Source organism: Geospiza fortis, unplaced genomic scaffold (assembly GCF_000277835.1).
Source record: "Geospiza fortis unplaced genomic scaffold, GeoFor_1.0 scaffold516, whole genome shotgun sequence".
NCBI classification, from domain to species: Eukaryota; Metazoa; Chordata; class Aves; order Passeriformes; family Thraupidae; genus Geospiza; species Geospiza fortis.
The window spans coordinates 2,104-12,226 of NW_005054721.1; the positions used below are offsets into that span (position 1 = coordinate 2,104).

A 10,123-nucleotide genomic window follows, 5' to 3' on the forward strand; every position below is an offset into this window, starting at 1 on the left:
TCAGTTACTTATATATAGTAAATGCAGGGCAACCACAATGTCTAGGAGAAATGATGAGGAGGACTCCATGGATATCAGAAGGCTAATTAATTATTTATTATACTATATTATTCTATATTATATTACACTATATTACATTACGTGTAAACTGAATCTGCACAAGCACTCAACTCCACTGCACTGAACAGAATCTCGTGACTGTCCACTGACAGTCGGGACACCCACCCCTGGCTGCGATTCCCAGAAATATCCTTGGGAAGTTGTGCCTTGCTTTTCTCTGGGAAGAGAAATGCGGCCACACTTATGCAGTCAAAACCCACAGAAATTCATTGGCTCAATGTTCATTGGTTCCAAGTTATATAGTTCTTAGTATTTGGTTTCCTATTGGCTACAGATCTCTTTGCCTCCGATGCTAATTAGGTCCTCATTCTTATTTCTCTTTTCCCAGAATGGGTGTCTCTGACCATACCATGGGTGATATTTTGAGTTGATAGTCCGTTAATGGTCCTTGATGGCCGTTGATGCATTTATCTTTTGTGTATCTTCTGTGCTACTCCCAGTCTGTTGAGATGTTAAGTTCATCAGGCCTCACCTGGTGTTATGAATAGATATGAGATTTTAGATACGTACTTTCCTATTGCCCAGGCCTCTGGCAGCAGACAGTAGTCTTATTGGGGCAGCCAGCACCCCAAAACCCGCTCTCATCCACAATTTCTTTAAGAATGGCCGATTAGATTCATTATAGAATGAATTATTTATTTAATAGAATCAAATTTATCAGACATTAAGACTCTAAACAGACTATTTTCTACACAGGCATAAAACAGCAACAAAAAAAAGGGAACTACTAGTAGATAACATACACTGTGAAGCCCAAAACTGGGCGAGAAAATAAGACTGTAGTCAGATGGCTATAGAGCAGGTATTTGTTTATTCAGCTCTGGGAGTGAGGCGGATCTCTCTGCCAAAAACTCACTCAATCTTCTTTAGCCTTCAGTTACATTTTAAAAGTCCTCCTGCACAACATCGCCATTACATATCATTGGCATCCTCATATTTGCATAAAGCTGTGTCATGATTTTATAGCACTTTTTGCTTTCACGCATGCATCAGTTCCTTCTGTTCTGGTCATCAGTCTTCTGGTGGTCTTTTGATGAAGGCTTCTGTAGTCTTCCTCACGTTTGAACTTTTTACCTCTATCTTCAGCACATGCCTGGTGCTTCTTGTTTTTTCAGTCTAACCTGTTTTTAGCTAATTTTACAGTTTGTAAGTTTCATTAAAATTTGATATCTTGCTCTTGATGGCGTTTGTTATCTCACTTGCCCTGCTATCTTGCTTTCTTTGTTATCTTGCTTACTTTACCTACACATCTTGTTACAATGTTACTTAGGGTTAACCTTTTGTTACATACAACTTAGGAATCAAGTGAATTATTAAAGGTACCAATTTACAGCTAGCAAAGAAATAGTATAGATTAGGATTCAATGTATCTTACCATCCAGTTGTTGATGGGGCACACATCGAAATCCTTTCCCTCAATTTCCGGAAAAGTAGCCACGAAGATGCGTTCAGGCTTGGAGAAGTAGCCGTCTTACACGTTTCCAGGGAGTGTGTAAGGGGTGTTAAAAATTACTAGATAATATTGGCTTTCGCATTTATGTATTAGCTTTTGCATGTTGTTATTGATCATAAGTATTTAGATATGGTACAAATTTTGTCTTTTTAGCTGATTGTTAATATAATATACTCTATCAGCTTAAGTATGTACTATATTGCACATGGAAATAGTAGTGTAATGAATATAATATCTATGTATTGTTTATAGAAATAGTGATATGATTAACATATTGTACTATAGACCTTAGCAAAACATAAGATGTGAAAAAGCTTTTGTGTAGCTAATGTGATAGATGAGTAATGTGATGATTGACTCTCACAATTAAAAGGCAAATATCATGTATATATGTTAAGAAAAGCTTTATAGATTAATAGTTATGTTTTACCCCCTTGTGTTGTTATCAGGGGACTGCCTGGGTTTGGGACATTTGGGAGGGTCGGCTTGTCACTACGTCAACACCTGACCTCCAATCAAGATTTAAGGAAGTAAACTCCACCACTGGACAGAGAAGAAGGAGTCGATGGACAAAACTTTGGGAGGGGGCAAAAGGGTTAAAAGGCAAAACCTCCATTGTGTAGACGAGCACATGGTAGGAAAAATCCTTTGCTCCTGGCACCGTAATATTTTCTCTATTCAGTCTTCTGTTGTATTTTTGATAAGGTTTAATAAACCTTTCTACATTTTTGGAAGTGAGTAGCATCTCTCACGCTAAGAAGAACAGTGTAAGGCCATCCACTGACTGACTTCTCCAAGTGATAAGATAACACTGACACAAGACAGAGCACCAGAGAAGGCTGGGAATGAGCTCGTTAACTCCTCTTATCAGAAAAGTGTGAAACAACAGGGATGAAATAATGGGAAGGAATAAAATTTATTGACTTGATCTCAGGATGTCATACAGATAAGCCAGGATGGGAAACCTAGAAGAGCCCCTGCAATATCAAAAGCTCTCAAGAATGTTTAAATAATGTATAAGCTAATGAATATGCATGTAACTCCAGCAATGTATATAGAGAACATGATTTTAAGTTTTTTTCCGGTGCTCTTTGGCAGTTTGTCAAAAGCACCCCAGTGTTGGAAATATTGTCCTTCTTTTATCCTATTATTATTAAACTTTTAAAAATTCTAAGGAGCGAACTCTGTTTTCAACAGAGGCTTCTACCTCCGTGATAATCTGTGTGACTTTTATAGTCATAAAGAGAAGTGTCTTTGGTCAATTATATTTATTTTTCTTTTATTTCTTCCCACATCTGCTCTCCATATCACGATGTTGATTCTTGGCCAGGCTGCAGACTTTTTGGCACCACGAGATGACCCCTTGCTGGGTGTTTGACCCACCTGGGTTCTCTCTCCCATCTGTACCTGCCATCTGTGGTAGAGAGAGGAGAGGGGAGGAAGTCCTGCCACACCTGGTGGAACAATACCTTGGGAAGAAACTTTAATTCCCTTCCCCTGGGACAGAGGCGAACAAACCTGACTAAACTTTAAAAATAAAAAAATTTAAACCTGGTATATTTTCCAACACTGTCCCTGCAGGAGGTACACTGGTGTTGGAGGTCCATGGCTGGACCTTGTCTATGTTGCCCGAGAATTGCTCATGCTGCAAGGTGTTTTCAAGCAATACAATGAGACAGTTGGCATGAAAAGTGCCTGAAGTGGCATGAGTAGCTGAATTCAGCCAAGTCAAAGTGATCTCTGCTGTCTTGGTTTGGAAAGACAGGAGTCTGCTAAGGAAGGCAGGAGCCTCCCCTGAAATGGAGAATGTAAACCCTCCCCACCCCTCTGAATTGCTATAATTTTAAATTAAGGGGCTCTCAGGCAAAAATACGGGAGCAGGAAATAACAGTTCTTTAATAGGGAGGAAAAAAAAATGAAAATAAACAATGCAGTCCACTAGAACAACACTGACAGGGTCAGAACCCAACCTGACACCCTGTTGGCCAGGGTGTTGGTGGTAGTCCGATTGAAAATGTGGCTGCAGTCCTCTGAAGTATCAGGTGTGGTTCTGTTGGAGCAAGGAGGATTTATTCTTTCCTCTGAAGATCCAGTGGAGGAAGAGGCAGCTGCTGTTCCTCTGGGGAATCCCGTGGAGAAAAGCCGTGCTGGTGTTCCAGAATCTCAGACTATATCTGGGTAGCAGTGCTTGGCTCCTCCCTCTGGGCAGAGCATCTCACAATGGGATGTTATAGTTCTTATCAGTCATGCACTGATATTCAACAGTCTGTTATCAGCAGAGGTCCCCTCCCGAGGGAGGTGTGAATGTGGTCACTCAAAGAGAGAGATAAGGCAAACTGCTCACTTGACAAGGTAATCTGCCATACAGATGGTAATGGAAAACATCTTGCATGCAATCTTCGACATCTGCTGTGTCTCTCCTTCATGTAATCATAGAATGGGTTGGGTTGAAAGGGATCTTTTAGGGTCATCTAGTTCAATCCCTGTTACAAATCAGTTTAACACAAAAGACTGAAGGAAACTAAGCCTCTGTGACTAAAACGGATCAAGCCAGAAAGGTTCAAAATATACCCAAACAACATTATTAAAATCAAATGAGGTTAGATGTTGGTGCAAAAAAAAACTTGATATATTTTATTTTGTAGTAAAAGAGGCAAAGAAAAAGAAAAGAAAAAGAAAAAAAGAAAAGAAAATAAAAGAAAGAAAAGAAAAGAAAAGAAAAGAAAAGAAAAGAAAAGAAAAGAAAAGAAAAGAAAAGAAAAGAAAAGAAAAGAAAAGAAAAGAAAAGAAAAGAAAAGAAAAGAAAAGAAAAGAAAAGAAAAGAAAAGAAAAGAAAAGAAAAGAAAAGAAAAGAAAAGAAAAGAAAAGAAAAGAAAAGAAAAGAAAAGAAAAGAAAAGAAAAGAAAAGAAAAGAAAAGAAAAGAAAAGAAAAGAAAAGAAAATGGCTGGCTCCTCTTCAAGATGGACGCTTTGCCTTTTATATCTCTAGCCCCTCCTAGAGCCTTGTCAGTCAACTCCTTCCATGCTGTCCAGTGGTAGAGGTCACTTTCTTACATTCTGATTGGAGGTCAGGTGCTGCCATAGTAACAAGCCAACCTTCCCAAATGCCCGGATTACCAAGACCATCCCCTGATAACCCATACTGGGGGGAGCACATTGCAGTAACATAACTATACATTTATAAAACTTCTTTTAGCATACATATAATGTTCACCTCATAATTATGAGAGCAAACCATTTACTCATCTATAACAGGGGTTAAATAGAAACATGTCACCCTTCTGGAGGTCCCGACAACATCTCGTTGTTCCCATCCATCTGGTCTTCTTGGTTGTGAGAGTCCCCCACTGCCCACTGCCACCACAAAGTATAGAATCCCATGGATTAATATATGTTTGGGCCAGGTGGGAATGCCCACCTGCCTCCCCTGGGGAGGACAAGTTTGACACTGTCTCTTGCAACACTGTGGATCTGTTGCATCGTGCTGCAGTGCTCTGGTGCAGAGTCTGGGGACCCCTTTGGGGCGGGGCCTTTGATGGGCCATGACACCCCATCTGGATCCATGTGGATGCAGCTTTTCCCGGGATGAAGGGGCCCCACAGTTGAGGTCCTCCGCACAGTGGAGGATGGGTGTTCACTGCTCTGAACCAGAGGCTTTTTCATTACACACTCAAAACCTCTCTTCCTCCCCCACACCCTTTGGTGTGAGGGTCTGTGCAAGCCTGGCAGCTGTTAGCCCCAGGACTATGGTCTCCACCCCGAAGGTGCTAAGCTTGATCCCTCTGTGAATGTATTCTTCTCCGAAGTTACTTTATCTTATCTCCATCAACAAACAGTCCAGGGCCCCATTCAGTGTTTTGGTATTTTTCTCTGCAGCTTTTGTACAGTTTTGCTATAATAGGCAAAAGTCCTTAATGAAAATGTTTAAGCCATAAATTATAACATTCTGTTTCTGACAAACCCTCCCAGCAATGAGCAGGGACATCTTCAACTAGATCAGGTTGCTCAGAGCCCCATCCAACCTGGCCTTGAATGTTTCCAGGGATGGGGCATCCACCACCTCTCTGACCAACCTGTGCCAGTGTTTTACCATCCTCATCATAAAAAAAGTCTTCCTTATACCTAGTTTGAATTTACCCTCTTTTAGTTTAAAATCATTACCTCTTGTCCTATTGCAACAGGCCTTATTAAAAAGTCTGTCCCCATCTGTCTTATAAAACCCCTTTAAATACTGAAAGGCCACAATAAGGTTTCCCCTGGAGCCTTCTCTTCTCCAGGCTGAACAACTCCAACTCTCCAAGTCCATGCCTTCCTTTTACTGAAGACTCCAGTGCTAATCATTAGCCAGTCTAAACTGGGATGGAAGGTGGAAAATGTTGAGAAGATACAGGCTGAAGAGATGATTTTGATGATGATGGCTAAACCCTGGCAGAGGTTTTCCAAAGAAGTTGAGGAAATATCATTATTGGGGAGATGCCAAAACAAAGAGTGCACAGGGTTGTGGAGCATGGGAACTGCAGAGCTCTGTTTGGAGTTGGTGTTGAGTGGAGGTCACTTCTCCCTACCCCAAAGGCTTGTTGTCTGTGCTCCTGAGACAAGAGGCACCGACATGCTTTTTTGCAACAGGTCTTTATTTTCTGTCAAATAAATAAATTAATAAATAGTTAAACACCCTTGTCAAATTAAATAGAATAAATGAGTAGTCAGTGGAGGCTCAGGGTCCATGACTGTTCTTGTGATGGATCTAGCCACTGATTGTGGAGGTGGGAGGATAGGGATGGGAATGGGGCAGTGGTCCAGAAGTGGTGATGGTGGCATGGGTGGAGCTCTGTGTGTTGGTCAGGGTAGTTGGGCTAATCACACATGATATGGGTGTGGTTGTGGAGATGGAAGCAGGTGTGAGCTTCTAGGCAGATGTGGTCTCAGGCATAGGGTCTGTGATGGTGGGTGCAGAGGAAGTCCTGGATGCACCTGTGAGAAATGACGCTCACTTTTAAAATTTCAAAGGTTTATTAAACCTTAACAAAAAAATACAACAAAGACTGACTAAGGAAAAATTACAACGCTGGGGAGTCTCCATGACTAGCAGCCATATGCTCGTTTACAAAATGGATGCTCTGCCTTTTATACCCTAAGCCCCTCCAAAGTTTTGCCAATCAACTCCTCTGCCATCCATTGGTGGAGATCACTTTTTTACATCTTGATTGGAGGTCAGGTGTTGTTATGTCGTGCCTCCTAGTAATAAGCCAGCCCTCCCCAAATGCCTTGACTACTGCGGCTATTACAAGGAGGAGGGGAAAGAAGACTATGGGAGGACATATTACAATAACATTACTATGTATCTACAAAACTTCTCTTAACATATACATAATATTCATCTCTTAATTGTGAGAGCCAACTATCACATTATTCCTCTATAACACACCCAAAATATTTGTTGATGCTGAGCAGCAAGTTGCAGGGCCTTTGGCCTTCAAAGACTATGCCACTGGCTGGCTCATACTGCTCAAGCTGCTGGATGTGGTGCAGGACGTGATGCCATATCTTGCCATCCCAGTGATGGTGGGCGGGGCTGTTTGGGGTCCTGAGGATGGTGAAGAGCTTCTGGAGGATGCAGAGTGTGGTAGCAGCAGTTACTGTGGGTGTGGAGGAGGGTTTTGGGGAAGAGAACGGGTGCCTGCTGGTGATGGCAGGGCTGTGGCATGCTAGGAGCCATGGCCTGAAGGAGCTGGAGGCTGTCCCAGGGGAAGGTGATGTTGCGGAGACATGGGTGGTGGTGAGGCCTGGCAGGAGCACCAGGGTACCATACCACAGGCAGGGCTGTAGGTCTGTGAGCACAGCCTAGGTGAGGCTGTGAGTGCTGGGTGTGTGAGCCTGGTCAGGCTTGGTGGTGGTGTGGGTTGGTGCTATGCTTTGGGTGCTGCCATGTGAGCAGCTTTATGTGGTGTCATGGCTTTCTTTTCCTCTCTTTCTGAGGGCAACAGGTTTCCCGCTGTGGTTTTCAGTTTTGGCTGGTGGCTGTGGTGGTCTTCAGGAAGTGCATTGGTGGGGTGGCTGTGCTTGGGGAGGGTAATGGTGTGTTGGGAGCAGGTTGGCTGTAGTGCTTCAGTGGGGGATGTGAAAGTGTTGGGATAGCAACATGTGTGGCAGTTTTACTGCTGGTGGTGGTTTTTTTGTGATCTCTCCTTTCCCTCCCAAGTGAGCTCTGATGCCTATTGTGTTCCACTGAATTTCCCTTCCTGCCCAAGTCTCTTTTCCTTATGTAATATGCCAGTGTTGGTTGTGATTTTTTTATTTTTTCATTTTGGTATATTTGTCATCTTTGTGTCAATACATAATTTTTTTACATTTTGGATGATTTGTAAAATTACATATTTCTTGGCAATCTCAGGAGCTCTCCAAGTTCAGACGTCATTTGAGGGGGTAGCTCTGGGCACTTGAGCACTGTCAGGACTAAAAGCAGTTTACTTGTCTCAAAATACTGTCAAAGAGGGAAGTTCCCATAAGATAAGCCACCACAACAGGCACAAATGGCAAACAGGAAGGCATTAATTCCAGGCCTAAATGGAGGTTTGGAATTAGCATACCAGACAAAATTCCACTGGACTGTGGTAACTCCCCCAGATTATATACTGGGCATGATGTTCTGTGGTATGAAATATCCCTTTGGTCAGTTTGGGTCACCTGCCCTGGCCATGCTCCCTCACAGCTTTTTGTGCATCTGCCCACTGGCAGAACATGAGACACTGAAAAGCCCTTGACTCAGGGTAAGCACCACTTAGCAACAACCAAACCATCAGTGTGTTATCAACACTATTCTTATATTAAATCCAAAGCACAGCACTGTACCAGCTACTAAGAAAAAATTAACTGTATCCCAGATGAAACCAGGACAGTATCTACCCCTTATTCCATACCATTTGCATCATACCAGGTCCCACACTTCCCAATATCCCATCACCTTTCCTATATTTTGATAGCTATACAGACAGATATCATTCCCTTAGTCTATGGAACATCCCTATAAAAGTTCATTGAGTTAATTTAGTCCATGACTTTGGGGTCCATCTGTCCTAACAGTCTTTCAGGCAGAAAAGATGGTGGATAGTGTTGGATTGTTGCATGTTGAAGCCAGTTCTGATTCCATCACCACTGCACTTGTTCTGGTTTATGAAAGTTCATTCTTCATTAATATGCAAATCAGAGGGAAGTCAGGTTCATTTTTCCAGAATGGATGTGGCAAAGATGGATGTCATAAGGTGCCCAGTGTGATGATGCATATAGCTGCCACAGAGGTGATAATACACAGTGTTAGATAGTTATTAACACCATACAGTTTAATTTTTTGGCAATTCTCACCCCAAATCAAATTCCCTTGAGGCACACACAGACTTCCCCATCCTCCCATATTACCCACCAAGCGCACCTAGGTCCCTGAGTGAAAGCAATCCCATGGATGGGTTTGCCTTTGCCTGAGGTAGGGATAAGCCAGACTTTTCCTCAGCTTATTTTTAATGTGCACTACAGGAACTTCATCCCCTTCTACAATACGTAAAAGTTTTGATTGGACAGGGCCAGCCTGATTGGCAAATCCTCTGGTGTTGACTAACCAGGTTGATTTTTGCTAAATGTGTATCTCAATGTTTGAAAGTCCCACCACTCATTGCCCTTGGTGTAGTCTTTTTTTTTTGGCCCAGTTGTCTATGAGGTTGTTTTGGAAATGAGTTTCATTGTCTGACTAAATTCTTTCTGGAGTAACACATCCCCATTAGATGTGCTTTCCAAGACCCAGGATAGTGTTCTGAGCAGTGCCATGGGGCACAGGGTATGTTTCCAGCCATCTTGTGGTTGCTTCCACAACTGGAAGCACATGGCACTTGCCTTGGTAGGTTTTTGGGAGCATGATAAAGTCAATCTGGCAGACCACCCCCTATTTATATTTCAGCCATCATCCTCCATAGCAAAGAGGCTTTAACCGCTTGGCCTGCTTAATTGCAGCATGTTTCACATACCTGGATAACCTGTGCGATAGTGTCCACTGTCAAGTCCACCCCTTGATCACAAGCCCATCTATATGTTGCATCTCTTCCTTTATAGCCTGAGGTGTCATGGGCCCACTGAGCTAAAAATAATTCACCCTTATGTTGCCAATGGAGAGCCACCTGAGCCACTTCAATCCCAGCAACCCGATCCACCTGCTGGTTGTTCCAATGTTCTTCAGTGGCCCGACTCTTGGGTACATGAGCATCTATGTGATGTACCTTTTCAACCAGGTTCTTGTCCTGGTTCAGGGAAAATTTGGGAGAGAACCCCCAAAGGGGTTCCTCTAGAAAAGCAGATTCAATTGACCCCTCCCCTAACTGGTTCGGGAAAAAATACCTCCTTGGAGAAAAGTGTAAAAAACTGTTTATTAAACAATAAAACCTAAACAATATTAAACAATAAAACCTCTTGCTGCTCCAAAAGAGATGACAAACTCAGAAAAGTCCCCTCCCTGGGTTGCAGCTTGGCTCACTCAGTCTCTTATCAGTCCCTCCAGTGCTGGAAATG

The 10,123-nt window shown here is 42.6% G+C and overlaps 1 protein-coding gene across 1 annotated transcript in view; it reads right to left on the reverse strand.

Moving 5' to 3' along the window:
• Positions 1-6,426: 6,426 nt before the first annotated feature.
• Positions 6,427-10,123, reverse strand: part of LOC106632095 (interferon-like) — a 14,355-nt gene continuing 10,658 nt past the window's right edge. The window contains 3 exon segments of the mRNA XM_031065262.1: positions 6,427-6,544; positions 6,999-7,208; positions 7,210-7,356. Of these exon segments, the coding sequence (XP_030921122.1) occupies positions 6,427-6,544; positions 6,999-7,208; positions 7,210-7,356 (475 nt within the window).